General features: G+C 43.8%; 1 protein-coding gene across 7 annotated transcripts in view; it reads left to right on the top strand.

Annotated features, from left to right (window-relative positions):
• The first annotated feature begins 1470 nt into the window (after window positions 1–1470).
• The window catches only part of AP2A2 (adaptor related protein complex 2 subunit alpha 2), a 62639-nt gene continuing 44990 nt past the window's right edge, over window positions 1471–19119 (top strand). For 3 of the 7 annotated variants that reach the window (XR_014519440.1, XR_014519441.1, XR_014519442.1), the window contains exons 1-2: window positions 1932–2130; window positions 18166–18234. Coding sequence is in view for 4 of the 7 variants with exons in the window: in XM_083476561.1 (XP_083332687.1) it covers window positions 2064–2130; window positions 18166–18234 (136 nt within the window). In the remaining 3 variants the exon portion in view is untranslated. Of the gene's footprint in view, window positions 2131–18165; window positions 18235–19119 lie in introns of all 7 variants that reach the window. The other 4 variants (XM_083476561.1, XM_083476562.1, XM_083476560.1 and 1 more) reach the window with 4 other exon arrangements.

Below are 19119 nucleotides of genomic sequence, written 5' to 3'. Positions count from 1 at the left end.
GAGAGACTTGATGACAGATGGTGGGCAGAGGGAGGGGAATCAAGAGGAGAGGTAAAGTTGGGAGCACAGTGTGTGGTCAGAAGTACAGTAGTGATGTTCACCCTGGGCATGGCAGCTCCTTGCTCAGAATCACAGGGCAACTCACAGAAGACCAGCAATGGAAAATCAATGTTCAGGAACAACAGTAGCTAGGGAAGGGTAGTAAACCAGGCATGCAGGAAAGCAAGCCAACAAACTGGAGGAAGGAGGACATTAAAATGTAATTTTTTAAAAATGGCAATAAAAATAAAAACAGCTCCTAAGTAAAAGGACGGACTTCAATAGGGGCCTCATTGTGGAAGGAAACATAGCAGGAGGAAATTGAGAGGCACTGGAGAGAGGAAATGGGCATCATGCCCTCCCCACACAGAATTAGCAGCTACAATGTCCAAGCAAGGCTGTAATTGTTTTTACAGTCAGGGCCATCTCTACCTGAGGGTGTAAGGGGTGCGGGGCACCCGGATGCTGAATTCCGGGGGGCGCCAGGCGCCCGCCGCTGAAGCCACCTAAGCTCTTAACCGCAGCAGTCGATCGCGGTCAATTGCTGGGTCATTTCCGTTCTCTTTTGCGGAAAAGTTGCAGAATCAATGTATCCGGTGGCACACCCTAGTGGTATCTTTCATTTTCACATGACCACAAAAACTGAAGATGGAGCTATCGCTGCCGCTTTTTATTTTTTCATGTTAGCAGTTTTTGATTTTTCCCTCCTTAAAACCTCAACAACTTTGACCTGCTCCCCCAAATTGGGGGCAGTGGATGGACCTTTGCACCCCAGTGGCGCATATGCTAAAGACGGCCCTGTTTACAGTGGCCCTACCCTAACCACTATGGGTATTCCCAGTAAGTGGTATCACCATCAAACAAAGCCCACAGGGTCTACCTAATGTGTTTGCAATGAGCATTCATTCATTCATTCATTCATTTATTCTAGTTTTCCTTTCAGTCTCATAGCAGTGTAGGAAATAAAAGTTGTTGAGCTTCTCTTGAGAAATCAAGGGTAAAAATACCCTGTAAATAGGATATTGTGAGGGACAAGCTTCTGCTTGGGGGGCAGAACCTCAGTTGAGTACTTTCAATGCTTTTCAATAATATTTGTAGGTGGGGGGCAGCGCTGATTTATATATCTGAAAAGTATAAATAAATTTATTTTTAAAAAAATAGTTTTGGTCAATGCAATACTAAAATGAAAGTGACTAATTTTGTTTTAGTTATGCATTAATTAAAACAAAACACTTCTCTTATTGCTAAGACTCAGCCTTCCCTCTGTTGTGCAATGACTTACACACTAGTCCCAAATGCTCGGAATATTTGCCCATTGACCCCAAGATATCTAAGGGCAATTTCAGATGTCGGTTTGACAGTTTGTCTGCTGAATGCCAGTAAAAAGCTAAGAGCTTATCTTTCTCCTGCCTGCTGAATCCCTCACGTGCGTGCATTATAAGCCTGTTGAACTCAAGTGGCCTTACTTCTGAGTAGGCATATATAGGATTGCACTGTAAGGCGGCCCTTCTCTCCCTTTCCTGGGAGTAAGTCCCGTTGGACTCAGTAAGACTTACTTCTGAGTAGAAATACTTGAACACGCGTTTGCTTTTAAAAATTTTGTGGGTCTGACTTTTGAGTAGACATGCGTGAGATTGCGCCCCCGTCCGCGCCCTCGAGATCGCGCCAACGCCTACGTGCGGCATCTTTCCATCCTACGCAAGCTAATTTTGGGGAAAATCCCACACCCCCCGGGATTTCCACGGGGCCCTTTCTGCCTGAGGCTGCGCCGGCCCCGCGGCCCCCGTCGCCCATTCCCTCCTCCGCACACGAGGTGGCGCTTCGAGGCACCGTCTGGCAGCCGTCGGGCTGCGCTGGGAGGCGACGGAGCCGAAGCGCCGCGCTTGCGCTCAGGAGCGGCGGCGGCGTGGGCGGAGAGGCGGCTTCAGAGGCTAAAGGTCCTCAGAGCGAGTAGCGGCGGTGGCAGCAGCAGGAGCAGCAGGAGCAGCAGCAGCGGCCGCGGGAGCCTTCGCTTTGTCGCCAAGATGCCGGCTGTGTCGAAGGGGGACGGGATGCGCGGGCTGGCCGTCTTCATCTCCGACATCAGGAACTGTAAGCGCGGCAGCCCCGGACGAGGAGGAACAGGGGGGCGGGGGGTCCCCCGTTGCGCTGGTAGTGGGGAGAGGAAAGGGAGGTCACTTGAGCAGGGGCCGTTAGCTATGGGGAGAAGCGGGGGGTGGGGAGGTATCTGGGGGCCCGGGGCTGCCTCTGTCGGGCGGGGCTCCCGGGGGACTCCACGGCTCGCCCGAGTCTTGCAGTGAGTGACTTGCGGTTCCTTTTCCTAGGAAAGGGCTCCTCGGCTCAGTATTGCGGAAGGCTGGGGGGAGGGGGGAGGGAAGGGAAGCAGCGTCCCTTCTCCGTAGGGCTGGGGCGGCGTGAACTCGGATTCCTCCAGCAAGGAGGGGCCCTGTTTACAAGGCTTGTGGACGTGTGTGTGTGGAGGGGTGGGGGGAGATGAGGGCATGCCTGTCAGGCAGAGTGGCATTTGGATCCTTTGCAGAAGAGAGTGAAGGAGCTTGTTTGCATGTGATAGCATGGCTGTTCGGGATGGGGGGAGGAATTGTGGGGGTCAAGATCCTGGATCCCCTTCTCCCTTAAAATGATCTGGTTGGCTGGCTGGCTGGCTCGCACGCTCACGGAAATCCCTAGTTGTCGTTTCTGAAATAGCCTTAGAGCTATGGTGGTGCTAATCCTGTATATTTTGATTTGGAAATCTGGGCTGGGCTGAATCAGTCTCGCCGGTCGGCTGCCTTTATAAAAGGTGTAGGGAGCCAGGCTATGTGCCAGTTCACATCCTGGAAAATGGGTCCTAAGGAAAGGTGCAAATGTTTCCTAATTTGGGTGGGGAGAAAGTATGAGAGGCGCTGAAAGGAATGCACTGGGACCAGTAGGATGGAGGTAAACATGAGTATTGGAAGCGAAAAAGCCAGCTGGTGTAGGGAAGGAATTATCCCCCCCCCCCAAGTCTATGGATGAACCAGGAAACTTACTCCAGTATTATGAATATGCCTGTTAGTGGTGTCTTGTGTGCAGGAAAGCACAAAGCAGTAGGGCAGGTACAGTAAGAGAAGCTTTGGCTTCTCTAGTTCCAGCTCTTGTCAAAAATGTGGGTTTTTAAAAAAGCCATCTCCCTAAAAATGGCCACTAGCACCACACGCTAGACTCTCTTGCTTTTTAAATCACTTACAATATGTATGTGCTGAAAACGTGTACTGAATAGCTTTCACTGGCCTACTGAAATGTGATCCATTTCAGAATAACCAAATGTAGCTCAGTTGGCCTGCTCCCCAAACACATTTGTTGCCTAAATGACTGCTTAAATTCCAAAACAATAACAGTTGGAATGGCACATGCTGAATTGCATTTAGAAGGCAAGTTAGTTAAATTGGTACAGTTTCTGTGTCTAGATAAGCCTGCAGTCATCTGAGGTTTTTGCAAATTCCCTGCTGCGTCCTAATCTTCTTTTGGCAGTGTGGCCACTGTCTTCAGGAGATACTTAAGAGCAAAGCTGGAGAGGCCTGTCTAAACTGGTGAACTGGCCAGTGTTAATCTTAAGAACAGTTTCAAGAATACTAATGGCCTTGTGTAGGTATGCCAGCACACACTCCACAGATACAGTATTTCCAACTTTGAGGAGAAAATTCTGATTGTTGCCTGTCAGAGATTACTGATGCTGCACAAATCTGTGTATAAATATTATTGTTGCTAGAAAGAAGTTACCTGGCTCCAGGTAAAGGTAAAGGGACCCCTGACCATTAGGTCCAGTCGTGACCGACTCTGGGGTTGCGGCTCTCATCTCGCTTTATTGGCTGAGGGAGCCGGTGTACAGCTTCCGGGTCATGTGGCCTGGATGATTAAGCCGCTTCTAGCGAACCAGAGCAGCGCACGGAAACGCCGTTTACCTTCCTGCCAGAGCGATACCTATTTATCTACTTGCACTTTGACATGCTTTCAAACTGCTAGGTTGGCAGGAGCAGGGGTCGAACAACGGGAGCTCACCCCGTAGTGGGGATTTGAACAGTCAACCTTCTTATCGGCAGGTCCTAGGCTCTGTGGTTTAACCCACAGCGCCACCCGCGTCCAGGTACCTTAGAGTTATCTTTTAGTAACCTGGACGAAAAGGGGTGATTTGATTCCTAGGGTGCTTCAAGAGAAGTCAGCTCCTCCATTAACCTAAGGCCAAATCAGGATGTACAACATGAAGTATCTCAAAGTAGTAGTACTTCTAGCACAGAAGTGCCACATAATGATGCCTAGCTATGTACTACTAGTTGATTTATTATTATTAGGGCAGTTCACAATATATATTTTTTTAAATATCCTTGTATTCCACTTATATTAGCTGTTTCTGTAAGAGAGTTTGCCACAGCTTCCATTTGACTGTGGCTATTAGGCACACTGAATCAACATACCCATCACCTGCAGAAAATAAAAATACTAATGTTGCTGTGGGAAACCACTGTTCAAAAGTGACCTTTCAGTCACTGAGCATATTGATGTTGGTTATGCTCTAGTGCTAGAGTACAATTGAGAGCTATTGCCCAAATACCCAGTTTGAAGACGCTTGTCTGCCCAGCCTGATACACAGCTTAGCTGCATTTTCATTTGTCAGTGCAGTGCTTGTTACACCTATTTGGAAGAAATTCCTCTTGACCTGCAGATGTAACAGACATAGTAGGACTTTAGTGAAACTTCCTTGTATATTTTGTGTGTATGTGTTGAGAAAATTGTCTCTCATCCTGCATACTAAGTGGAAATATATTGAGCTATTGGAATAAAATATCAAAATGCTTACGTTGCCAACATGAATTCTTCATGTATAGTAGTTTGTTTTTTCCCTGAGGGGGATTACTTGAAGAAATGTTTTATAACATAAAGCTCATCTTCTGGGATCCATGTCCTGTGTTCTGTATTTTGACAGGCAGAGGGGAAGAGGCAGTGTTGAGTCAGACCACTGGATCGGCATTAAGTTTTGACTTTATGCAGATCTGATGGTCTGACTCACCACTGCCTGTCAAATTGCAGCAGCAGGACATGAATCCAATATGATTAGCTCAACTGTAAGATTCCTTCATGCCCCCAACATATAAAAATAAAAGCTTAGAGGTTTATAGTAACCCAATCCTTTAAGCAGAACATTTAAAATGCACATTTCAGCTACTTAATGCCTGGGGAGGGAAAATGTCAGATTGGTTGTGTCTTCCATCTTCTGTATTGATTTAAAATATCCTTTAGATCACAACAAAAATCACACTGCACCTATGTGATGGGAAGCAGTAAAAATAATAACCTGCAGTGATTGTAAACTGGGAGAGGACAAATTTTTGTGGGCTTTTATTTTTAAATACAGTGGTACCTCGGGTTAAGAACTTAATTCGTTCTTGAGGTCTGTTCTTAACCTGAAACTGTTCTTAACATGAAGCACCACTTTAGCTAATGGGGCGTCCTGCTTCTGCCGCTGCGCAGCTGCTGCACGATTTCTGTTCTCATCCTGAAGCAAAGTTCGTAACTCGAGGTAATATTTCTGGGTTAGTGGAGTCTGTAACCTGAGGCGTCTGTAACCCGAACATCTGAACATACCTTTCTCCTACTGAACCTGCTTCTTCATTTCTGTTCCTGCTAGTCAACTTCAATAGCTATATGGAATCCACTCATTCCTGAAGTTCCTGAGGCCCTGCTCCAAGCATCCCTTCTAAATGGAAGCGTGGAGGGCACTGCTACAGGAGAGGACATTCTTGGTAGTGATGCCCTGGTTTTATATCTGCCTCCCCAGAGGGATTCACTTGGTGCTATCTTGATGGTCTTCTCAATGCTAGGTCAAGGCCTTTATATCCACAGAGTCTTTTCCTCTGGAAAGGATGCTTGTAATTGATGTGCATGTAAGCAGCATGTTCCAAGCTCTTGCTTCATGCCATTGTGGAATATATAACCAATATACTAAGTACAGTATCTCTATTAAATCTAGATGTTATTAATGATATTAAAATGTGTAATGCGCTGAGGCTTGCGATTAATGCTGCAGTCCAATGTGGTGATGGGCATAATATAAAAGAGGGGGAAAATGTTTGTCTTAAACAGAAAACGGCTTTTTCTTGTAGTGCTTTGACTTTCAGTTCAGCTAATTTCAGCAACACGGATGGGTTTTGCAAGCGGAAAACAAACCACTCCATGTACTCAGTGATGTGTTTATATAATCAAGGATTTGGTGGCTGACGTCCTGAAATGATATCCCCTGTTGATCAAGGCACACAATTAATTCCACATTGTTCCATACACACTTCTTTGTCACTGTGGGCACCTTCTGCACACCATAATTAAGCACTTCCAGCTGACTGCAGAGAAGGCTGGCAATGCTTGTTTGTAACATCTGAGGCTCTGCTATGTCTGTGGTGAATTCTGAATTATCTTCCTGCCTTTTTACCTGACATACCAGGGTAACTATTGCTTATGCAGTAGACATCTATCATAGGGCACAAGTGATGGTTAGTGGAGGAGCTGAAGGCAGCTTTATAGTGTTTCCAGCTTTGGGTGGTATAAAACTATTGGGAACTAATAATTTTACACCTGTCTTGGGCCTCTGATTATCCCTAAAAGGGTAGGTAAAGTAACCTTGTTGTTAAAACTTGACGGCATTACCTTGCCTTTCTGTTAATGGTGCTCATACAGAGTGGGGCAGCAGTTGCTCTCAGTAGGAAGTCTGGGAATATTCCAAAGAAACCTTATTTAGAACCCAGCTTTTTCTCTAAACACTGTAGTACCTGAAGTTGCAGCACTCACTAGGCACCACTGCTTATGATGTCCTCCTTTAGAGACTTCTCTGTAAGGCTCCCATGATGCATTGGCAGGTCCAATCCAGCTTTTGTGAGTAATTGGTACAAATTGATAAAGGATTAGAGTAATATGCACTGATCTCCCACTCCCTACAAGAACTCTAGTAGGTGCATTCTGGGCCAGTTGACTTTTTCCAGGTTGGCCTTAAGTAGCCCTACACAGATTGCATCTTGGTAATCTGCACCAAAGGGCACAGATGTCTGGGCCTAGGTCCAACCTCTCCAAATCAGAGCACAGTTGGCAAATGGGCTGAAGTTGTAAAATGTATGTTTGACACTCTGATTTCTGTCTGTTCCTGCTTTGCCCACAGTATTTCTGAATGTTGAGTATGGGGAGAGAATGCTGTATGGTTTTATCTGCCTGTCAGTGAAAGAGGCATGCCTCTGCAAAACCTGTTTGTTGAAGTGCTCTACCCTTGTGGCCTATGCAAAAAAGAGAGTAGCACAAGAATAACTTCACTGATGTGCTGTTGGTTAAAGTGTGTCTTCCTCAAAATTGCCTCCATCTGAGGAAGAGAGGGGAACTAGCCCCATTGTATATCGGTGTGTGTGTGGAGAGAGTCTCTTCCTTTAAATTCCTGAGAGTTTACCTTAGTGAAGACCTCACTTGGAAAAACAATATAACTCAGGTGGTTAGGAAGGCCCAGCAGAGACTCCCATTTTCTCAGCGTCCTGCGAAAGAACAATGTTAAACAATTGATGACCTCCTTCTACTGGTCCACAATAGAAAGTGTCCTCTCATATTGTATCACAGTGTGGTACGTTGGCTTGACAGCCATGGGCAGAAAGTCTTTACAGAGGGTGGTGAATACAGCACATGATATCATGGGCTGTTCCCTGAGCCCACTAGATGACATCGCAAGGGATTGTTGCCTTAGGAGAGCGAGAAAAATTCTCAGGGATGATTCTCACCCTGGCCAGCACCTCTTTAATCTTCTACCCTCGCGCAGGAGATAAAGAAGTATAATCAGTCATACCAACAGGCTAAAAAACAGTTTCTATCCGTGGGCTGTTAGGCTGCTGAACGGAAAATAATATAGTGCAATTGACTTTCGGGGTTGGTGTGTTGTGTGACAAGCACACAGAGTGCAATGAGAGTGCGTGTTTGTGTGGGGAGGAGGGAGGCTCGGTTAATTTCATTGTACACAGGTTGTACATTGACGATAAAGGTATTATTATTATCTGTAGAAAACTCAAATCAAATAGCCCCCTTCCATAATTTGTATGTACGTATACTTGGGCTCTCTGTGCATACTTTTCTTCTCCTTTTCTATACTTTGTTTGATTCTTGCAGTGGCTCTACTTGGAAATGGCCATGGCTGGAGATAGAAATCAGATGAACCCCTTGCAAACTCTTCAAGGCATAGTGCTGTAAAGTTCCAAGTGGAGCCAACATCAGTACTGATGTCATTAAAACAAAACACTTGGTCAATCCAAGGCCCTGTATTTCTGTATGTTGTGTGGGACAATAATGCAATGAATATGACTTATTCCTTTCAGGTAGCCATGTCAAGTTTGTACAATTCCTTACTGCAAGCTTTGGTAAATTGCCTTCTTGAGCATTAGCAGCTTCCTTGCTGGACAAGGAGCTCCCCAAAGTGCTGATTGGTTATGCTAAAGCAGGCGTGGCCAAACTTGGCCCTCCAGATGTTTTGAAACTACCATTCCCATCATCCCTGACCACTGGTTCTGTTAGGGATGATGGGAGTTGTAGTCCTAAAACATCTGGAGGGCCAAGTTTGGCCATGCCTGCACTAAAGCAAACAAGGCCTGCCAGAACATAAGTATTGTTCAATGTCACTATCTTAAAAATTAAATTAAAAAGTTGGTGGTAGGGTGATGGTGGCAAGCAACATTCTCAGTTGTCCAGCAAATTGTTGGAAAACACAAAAGGCAGAAACGCTATCCCTCGATGAAAGATGTGGCTGCTGGGAGTCGGGAGGATGGTATAAGATTAGTACAAAATAGTTTTTCAGTTTTCCTCTTCCATCTTGATTTATACATGGCAAAAGATGAAAGGAGGAGGGAGGGCCTTTTTCTTACTCCTAAGGAGGTACTGTATTTTTCGCTCTATAACACGCACCCGACCATAACACGCACGTAGTTTTTAGAGGAGGAAAACAAGATAAAAAAATATTCTGAACGAAACAGTGGATGTATGATTTTTGTGCTTCATGCTGTGGCCACAGACATGTGATTTGACGGTGAGTTTGGGGTAGCTCAGTGCAAAAATCCTGAGGATCCATGTGGATCCATGCTTTGTAACCACATTTTTGCACCACTGCGGCTCCAGGCAACAGTGGGTGTGTGATTTTTTTGGTGCAAGATGTAATCATGCTATGCTATGTGATCTGATGGTGAATTTGGGGTGACCCAGTGCAAAAATCCTGAGGATCCATATGGATCCGTGCTTTGTAACCATGTTTTAAGTGGGGAGGGAAGGAAAAGCACTCAAGGGACAAGGAGCACGCGTGGGGTGGGTGGAGAAGGATGCTGCTAATAATGAAGAAGAGGGGTATAAGGGGAGAAGGCTCCTCTCCTCTCCCACTTTGCTCCTTTAAAGCAAGCAGGCTCTGCTTTTCTTCCTCCTCCCCGCTCATCCCCGGCTTAGCGAGCTGAAAAACTTTGCTGCTATTTAGCGAGCTGAGTGGGGAGGAGAGAGGGACAGAGAGCCTGCCTGCCTTAATATGAAATTTCTAAGTTGCCTCATGTTTTGGGGGAGTGAGGTATAAATGGAATCCTGCAGTTAGGGGATCCAGTGATGCGTTAAGATAGTTCTGCAATGGGGTATTCTGCCCTATCTTTGTACTGCATTTAGTTGTGTCTCCTTGAAAAGCAGCTCCTGATATTATGGGACAATGGAGAACTGACAGAAATGGAGGGGTGGCTTTTGGTCAAGCAAGAAACTCTCTGGATCCCAGACGTAATGTATTCAAGTTGAAAAGCAACATGATGAACTCTTCCTCTCTTTTTACAGTAAACAGGGTGTTATAAGTCATTGGCTACTATTGAATATGGTCATTATCTAGCTATGTGAAGGCTTGATTCCCCTGCCCTTTTGCAGCTGATTGTATTTGCACTACTGAGTGCCAAATCCTTATGGAGGGAAATGTATGTGGTTGTAGACTGTCAAGTATTTTGTTCTATATCAGCTACTTTGCTTATTTCTGATCTTGCATCTACATCCTTATTAAATAGGCCACCTTAGAAGTGGTAATTAAATCAAACTTTGTGTGTACGTACAACCGAAAGATTTTTACTTGACTGGCAGCTGTGTGATATGTTTAAGTAAATGTGTTTTGTCAAGTAGTATTACCATACACATGGATGTTGCTCCAGAAAGGTATCTTCCTTTCCTCTCCTCTACTCCCAAATTATATTCTCTTTGAGGCAGCCAAAGCAACAACAGTCAATGATTGGTTTCAGTGTTTTTCTCCCTGCCTTGCTCCATTAAAAAGCAATTTTAATAAAGTAAGTTTGTGGCTAAAACAGGTAGCTCAGTAAATGAGGCATTTTGGATATATGGAAAGCATAGCTTATGCACCAGTTTATCACTATTGAGCAATCGGGACTCACAGACAGCTGGTTTTGAAGACGACTGGCCATGAAGACACCATGACCATGAGGCTGTCTCAACAAGTCACTGGCCCAACGCATGTGGCAGGCCACATACAGGACTTTGTATCCTTAACTGGGTAGGAAGAGAATAATATGAAAGAGGGGGATATTGACACTCGTCCCTTGTCATGGTTGGATCACGTCCTGTTGAGATTTTGGCTTTCAGCACCTTTCCCCCTCTACAGAGGCAGGAGACCTATTAGGATAGTCCACTCTCAGAGTGATAGAGCCAATGGGTTTTCAGACAGCTTTGGGGGATTTTCCAGCTGATCTGACTGGCGTTCCTGTTGAAGCTCTGGCTGACCTCTGGAACATGGGAATGGGTGTTGACACAATGTTCCTGAGTTCCCTCTTCCATTTTGTGGAGCCTACTTGGCTTCCTGGTATATTCCAGAGCTTAGGGTGAGGAAACAAGCTGGGAGGTGGTTTGAACATGAGTGGAAGAAAACTCTGTTCAAATGCAATCGACCATTACTGAGGGCTCATCATTGAGCCTTCTAGTGGCAGTGGAGGCAGCAAAGAAGGCATACTTTGCTTCCTTTATTGCATCCTCATTGTGCCATGTGGTGCAGCTTTTCTGGGTAGTGTGGGGCCTCTTACAGTCTGGCCTGAAGGAGATGGCAGAACTGATGGTATCTCACTGTGAGTTGTTTGCAAAGTGTTTTGAGAATAAAATTGCTTGCATCCACCAGGATCTTGATTCCATTATTACAGCAAATGAACCTCAAGGGGTGTTTAGAGCACTGTCTAGTCCTGTTGCGTTGGATGAGTTTTAGTTGGTAAGGCTTGAAGATGTGAACAAGGTGCTTGGATCTGTCTGGATAACGACTTGCGTTCCCTTGCCCCTCTTGGCTCATAAAAACTACCAGAGAAGGGACACCTGGTTGGGTCAGGGAGGTGATTAATGCCTCCCTGCAAGAAAGGGTGGTTCTTGGCTGCTTGAAGGAGGCAGTAGTAAAACCACTCCTCAAGAAATCCTCCCTGGATCCAGAAAATCTATGGAATTACTGGTCAATTGCCAATTTCCTCTTTTGGAGCAAGGTTCTTGAGTGGGTGGACCAGATCCAGATGTTCTTGTGGGAACCTGATTTTGTAGGTCTGTTTCAGTTGGGGTTTAGGCCGAGATTTGGCACAGAAACTGCTTTTGTAGTCCTTGTATGATGATGTCTGTTGGGAGAGACACAGGGGAAATGTGCCCCTGTTCATTCCCCTTGACCTCTCAGCGGCTTTCAATACTATCTACCATGGTATCCTTATGGAGCACCAAATCCTTTATGGTGATTCTGGTCCTGCTTGTATGCTTGTTTCCACAGGGTGATGCCTGGAGAGTGCTCTTCTGCCCCCATGGAGCCTTCAATGTGGGGTTCCTCAGGATTTGATTTTATCCTCTATGCTGTTTAACATGTACATAAAGCTGCTGAGTGGGATTATCTGTAATTTTGGAGTACATTGTCAGCAATTTACTGATGACACACAGCTCTACTTCTCCTTTATATCTGCTGGTGTGGCAGTGAATGTGCTGGACCGCTGTCTTGCCTTGGTAATGGACTGAATGAGAGCCAACCAACTGAAATTCAATATAGATAAGACTGAGGTGCTGTTAGTGGGTGATTCCCTGCTTGAGGTTCAGGTGGCCTCAGTGGTGCAGAGTGCCTTCCATCAGCTTTGGCTGGTGGCCCAGCTGCGTCCCTCTCTGGACAGGGACAGCCTAACTTCTGTTGTCAAACAGCTCAGGACCACAATACCTCAAGAACTGCCTCACCCCATATGAACCAGCCTGGGACCTGTGATCATCATTTGAGACCCTTTTTCATTTGTCTCTTTGTGAGGGGTCTGGAGGGTGAAAACACAAGAATGGGCTTTTTCTGTGGTGGCTCCCTGTCTGTGGAATTCTCTCCCCAGGGAGGCTCACCTTAGGTGCTAGGTGAAAATGTTTCTCTATAACTAGCCCTTTGACTAATTAACTTTCTATGCCCTTTTAAATGGGAGGTTGGATATTGGTTTGTTTTTGTTTTACTATGTATTTTGTGTTCTCTTTTTGTATTTTTATGTTATGAACTGCCCTGTGCTCTCTTGGATGAAGGGTGGTTTACAAATTTAATAAATAATAATATAAATGAAAATAGTGTGTTTTGTAAGAAACCTATGGTGTGTAAGAAAAATAGCTATAGTGACATGATGGAAGGACAAAACACTTCATACAAGTAAGCAATGCCTTAAAATATGGTAAAAAATGATAAATGGTACTTGGTAAGAATAGAGAATATACATAATATCATAAACTTGTACAGAACCGGGTTTTCTTTATCCAGTACTGGAGAGCAGAGCACTTTGTAGGAGTGATGCAACCATACTATTCGGTAGAATTTTGGAACATTTTAACTACATACCCTCCACTAGTGAGCTAATTCTAGCTCTAAATGCATCATGGTTTTTCTTTGATCTTGTTTGATCGGATGCTACCCTTGACCTGGTACGAAGGGCAGCAAAACTAAATATTTATACTGGGGAAGCCATTTAGTCAGCATTCTCTTCTTGTTAGGTTGATCTCCTGAAGTGGATTGACTTAGCTTTTTTTTTAACCCTCTTGCTAGACTTGGCCTGAACTCTGGCAGTTTTGTTGTTGCCTCTCGGTTCTGGGTGGGGAGTCACTAAACAGTTTTGCAGTGTTTTATGACTAGCACAAACTGCAGCTTTTTGTGGCTTTTGCCATGTTATAACTGGTTTGTTATATTTATATTTTTCATTTCTGCTATTTAATTTTCATTTAGAGGAAAACACTAAAGTGGCATTTAGCATATTAAAAGAATACAACACTTTATTTATATTACGGTAAATACTTATAGACCACAGAGTGGCTGGGGAAACACAACCAGATGGCCAGGGAAGAATAATAATAATAATAATAATAATAATAATAGTATTACTAGGTAACATAGCAATAAAATATTGCAAATAAAAGCATCCCCCCCAAAGAGGAATAAGATACTGTTAATCTGTCTGGGAAGCCCTGTTACAAATAGGAGTTTTTGGCAACCTCTCTTGGGCAACCGACCCTGCTCTTATCTCCTGAATAAACCTCTGAGCATTTAGGAATTTTCTGGATTCCAAAAGTCTCCAGCAGTAAGCCAACCAAATAGTCATCCCACCCCACCTGGCATCCCTGCAGAGTTTTCTTCCCAAACCTCCCTAGGAAGTGGTCTGATCATGACAATTGGTTTATACAACCCTGCTGTATTCAGACCACACCCCTCATCCTCTGAGACCAAATCCATGTTACGTCCTGCTCTCTGTGTTGGGCCAGTGACCAGCTGAGACAGCCTAGTGGAGTGGGGGCCGGGTGGGCAAAGCTAAGTCAGTTCAGCTCTGCCCACTTTATCCACTCAGATCTCAGTAGTGCACGCCAGGCCAGTTCCCTCATCCCCAAGTCATGGATGAGTGAGATCTTAATATGGACCAAGCAGGAATTCAGAACCACCAGTGTAGGGGAGCACAGTGGAATCTGCTCTTGGGAAAGGGGCTGGAGAAGGGAACAAGGCACAAACCATTGAAATTCCACCTTCCACCCCTACACTGTTGCCATATTTCCCTCTGCTTGATACTCACCACTAGAATGATGAATAAACAGCAAGAACATCAGGAATTGGTACTGTCAGGAAACACTGGAGTTTTCATATGCCAACAGACACACTTCACTCTAAGCAAGTGACATTGATGGGAACTGTGCGTGTGTGTTGTGGTGTTTGTGGCAATCTGGAAAGGTGGGCTTGTATATCACACTGATTTTTCACTTGTGTTCTGGGCCACTAAGTGACCCAGAACAGTACCAGCGGCCAGCGCTGTGAACAGCTTCCCAGGGGCCTGTGGTCTTAAAAATAGCTTTCCCCCTCCAAGGCTTGGTTGAACATATCATTTGAAGTTAATTGTGCAAAAAAGAGAACCCTCCAAGGGCAAGGGCATTTTTTTTTAAAAAGGAGAGAGGGAAGTATAGCTCCACTGTAAACCTGGTAGCTTAATTTTTTTTTGTCTTGCAGCCTTGCAGGACTGAATTTTGGCTGAACTGAGCTGTCATGAATTTCTCCACACTTATTAGCTTGTTGTTAAAAAGGGATTGGCCATCTGTAACAAAAACAAGAGGAAGCTCTGTGGTGCAGTAATCTGCAGGGAGCACATCACAAAGATAATCCTCTGCTGCTGAGAACAAATAAGGCAAAATAAACCACAAAGGCGTGAGGGAATGACTTGTCGATCAGACTTCGGAGAATGTTATTTCTAAAATTAACAAAGTAGGCTTGAATAAAGAAGAAAGTTGGGGTTATCACTTGTGTACTACATGAATTGGAATTGGAGGAAGTGCTGTGTTTAATAGCTGCAAGAGCCAGACTTGGTTGGAAGGACCTGTTTTTTTTCTGTTTTGTGTTTCTTTGTGTGTGCATGCAGTGACTGGTTTGTGCTGTGAAGCATTGCCAAAAGGACTTTAAAGTGGGTGGGAAGAAACCTTCTCGCAAAACCTTTCCCATGAAGGTGATTCTCAGGGACGGGATGCAACAGTTTGGCCCCTCATCCCTGCTTCACCATTCCCTCTTCTGTCAATATTTAGACTTGTGAGTGATATTTCTTAGGTAGCCATAAGAGAGGACCCCAAGGTTTGTGGATGTGCCAAATATTTTTCCCATATTTTCCCAAATATATCCCCCCCATATATTATGGAAAACCCTAAGGTGGGCAGGCTTTATGTTTCAGGATCCACTGATTTTATATTTATTTTATATTTTTATTTTACTTAAGATCCTCTAATTTGAGCCCCTGCAAAAGACATACCTGTAGAGCTAAAATTTTTGGGCTTTAGAATTTGTTTTGAATACCAGAATGGAAGGGAGCTCACAGTCTTTACACACAAAAATCTTCTCTCTCCTTTCTCCTCCTACCTCCCAGTTGTTTACCAATGTTCCTCAGATCACCTAGAGATCTACTTCTGCCCACTCCTGATCGATTCTTGCTGATTTGGATGACTTAGAAATTAATAGTGAACATGATGCCTTCAAGTGATGAATCTCACTATGAACACACAAAGCCAGAGATGTTCTGGCTTTATTTGCATCTTCAGATACTTTAAAAGTTGGAACTGCATTTTGAGGGATTTGCTGTGGCTTACAAGAACTTTAGTGTTTTGGTGTCCGTCCGCCCCCCGCCCCAATTTTGTGAAAGTGAATACAATGATGCCTTTTAATTGTATATCTAACTTGGCTGATTCTGGCAACATTGTAGAAAGAGGGTTGCTGGATGTTCCTATCTATCTAAATGACTTTTCAAAGGAAGTCTTCTGTTAATCAGGGTTAACCCTGTTTCAGGGTTTGAAGGACAGTAGGGAAGGGAGACGATAGTTAGTGGCATAGCATTTTTGTTTCCCTTTCATGGTAATGTGGGGAAATGAGGGGCAGAACGACTAAATATGCCGAGGGTAAATGGCATAAATACCTGACTTAATGTTTCCCATCTGGTTCTTATGCAAATTCTAAGAATTATGTATTTATTGCATCTGTCAACCAATTAAAGAAAGCTTAGCTGATTATCTGATTAAATTGCACAGGAGAGAACTGACAATAGTTTATAGAGAGGCTGACGTTGAGATGCATTGAGTGATGGCTTTGTGCTGGCAGGAAAATCCTTCCATTTGCACAAGGAGGAGCACCCAGTTCCCGTCACCTCCTGCTACCCTGGGTGTCCTACCACGTACTGATCCTGAGAGTCCAGGATCAACCTTTGTGGGGGGCATGCAGTGGGTAGGATGTAATGTCCAAAATTGAGCAAGGAGTGGCACAACTCTTTGTTCTTTAGATCAGTGGTTCCCAATTGCTGTGAACCCCCTGTTTTTCAAAAGCCAAGCCATAGGCCCCCTACTTTGGATAATGTTGATGTATCTATGGTAGCTCCCTAATTGGGAACCACTGCTTTAGACGATGGCCAAGTGCTATAGCAGTCCTAATTTTGCAAGAGGTATCCTCCGCCCTCTTGCGCACAAGGAAGGTACGCATCTCTTTAGAAGATGCTTGTCACATCTGTAGCTTTTGTAAGTGCAGTGGTACCTTGGTTCTCAAACTTAATCTGTTCTGGAAATCCGTTCCGCACTTTCCCATAGAAAGTAATGCAAAACAGATTAATCCATTCCAGACTCTTAAAAACAACCCCTAAAACAGCAATTTAACATGAATTTTACTATCTAACGAGACAATTGATCCATAAAATGAACGCAATAATGAATGTACTGTACTATAAAATAAATAAGACAGTATTGTAGATGATAAAAATCAAAATTATTTTTTTTCTTACCTGCACTGATGATAGTCATTGTTTGGATGGGGGGGGGGCTTTATCCATTTCCGCAGTCACACAGTCAATCAATCAGTAGCTGGACTCGGTTCCACACAGTCACAAAAACAAATTAACCGAAAAAGCCTCAAAAACAAAAAATCGCAAAATAAATAGCAAAAACAAAAGCGCCAAACTTAATCCGTTCCAGAAGTTCATTTGACTTCCAAAATGTTTGAAAACCAAGGCACAGCTTCTGATTGGTGCAGGCGCCCTGGAAACAATAGCCGACAACCACATCAGATGTTCGGCTTCCGAAAAACATTCAAAAACCAGAACACTTACTTCTGGGTTTTTGGCATTTGGGAACCAAGGTGTTTGAGTACCAAGGCATTTCAGAACCAAGGTACCATTGTACCTTTCATTTTAAAATCTGCTGCCTGATTAGTTGGAGATACCTATTATTGACAAACATTTTTTTAATGGTTTAATTAAGTAGGACTGCACTGCTAGGATTTATGAAAACATTTTTACTGCTTTTAATGGAATTATTCCATTAAAATAGTGCAGTAGTGACTGCCCACTATGTTGGGGCAGTGACTTGATTCTCTTCCCCTTTTGTCAGTTCTCCATGAGTAGACACATTTCCTTTCTGTCACGGGTATTTTATTGAGTTTGTGTGCATGCCTCATTGGTCACCCATTGCATTTTAGGCATGCCAAGGGGACGCTCTTGGTCCTTGGGGATCCAGTCTGTATGGTGGGAAGTCTGCCTTCCACACCTGCATACTTGTCATCCTACATGGCATGGTGCTCCTCTGTTACACCTGCCTGCTAACACTTCTTTGTTTTGTGCATGAGCATAAAGAGAGATGATATGCCTCATTCCATGGCTCTTTGCATAACAGCGGATTCTTCTTGATTGGCTCATGTTGTCAGATGACACTCTGCCCCCTAGATCATAGCTGGAATGAGTGTTTAGATGTAAAAATACTTCAAGTCATCTTTGGCAATTCTGTCATCAAGTAACAATGATGTTATTCTTTCAAAGTTGGCCCATGCTGCTGCCTTGCCTCTGCTGCACCTGCCTCTTCAGAAATCTTGTGTTTAGTCACTTTGGTCAAGAACTAACATATTTGTGTGCATAAAAAAGGATTCCCCTACTTATATCCTTAAAAAGGGCTTTCCATGCTTGTTGTTCAGCAGAATATCTTTGGGGTTTTAATTTATGAGTCTTTCAATGAGTCATGTATGCAGTATTGTAGGCACAAAAGAAAGCTGTTTTTTAAAAATACTATACTCTGAACTGGGTTCTTTCTATGTATTTTCAGGTAAAAGCAAAGAAGCTGAGATAAAAAGAATAAACAAAGAATTGGCAAACATTCGGTCAAAGTTTAAAGGTAAGTAACTGGTACATTGTTGCAGTGCTATCTGTTCTATTTAACTGCTGGTTGTTGCAGCATATTCTGATTTCTATCCATAGTGATTTCTAGAAATGTCTTCTGGCTTTTTGAACACTGTCCAATTCAACCTACCATTTTATTTCAGTAAGTTTGGAGGTGTATTTTGCACTTCTTTTTAATTACATACTTTTACCTTCTTCTGCAGCTAAATGCTGTCCAAAGTGGCTCACAATGAAGCCTTAAAAAACCAGCAATGCCAATTATTAAAAACAAACTCCAGTGTAATAAATGACACAGCAGTAATACAACCAAGTTTTGCTGTGGGTTTTTTTTGTTTTGTAGAAGATAGGCCATGTGGTGCAGTGTCTTCACTGTCCTGTGATAAGAAAACATTTCCTAAAAACACTGCTTGGAAAAGATGATAATGGTTTGTCTCCTGGTGCAGATGCTACTATCTGCTGGATTAGGTGTTGCCCTTCTTATAAAAGAATGCTGATCTCTGCTCCATTAGAAGTGAACAAGTGAAGAAGTGAACAAGCCATTAGAACAAGCCATTAGAAGTGAACAAGCCATTTCCTGGCAGCCTGGGCTGAACAAAGATGTCTGCCAGTATTTGAAATCTTGGGTATCTGCATTGTATTGGTAGAATAGTGGCATTACAATTTTTTTTGCCACCATGCTCCAATATAGAAATTAACAAGGGTCTGATCTGAACATGCAGTTTTGGCCACAACCTTTAGAGCTGTCTTTTATGGACAGAAAGACGTGCATGCGGAGTTAAAAAAACCCCATACACTCCAGTGCACCCGGGTATAATTATGGACAGCTGTACTGATCAGTACTACCAGAAACCTGTGTCCTTTGGGATTCATAGGCAGCATC

The sequence above is a fragment of the Podarcis liolepis genome, assembly GCF_965112155.1.
Source record: "Podarcis liolepis genome assembly, chromosome: 1".
In the NCBI taxonomy this organism is placed as follows: domain Eukaryota; kingdom Metazoa; phylum Chordata; class Lepidosauria; order Squamata; family Lacertidae; genus Podarcis; species Podarcis liolepis.
Note: the sequence above shows the minus strand (reverse complement) of the source record. Positions and strands in the feature narration are given on the sequence as shown.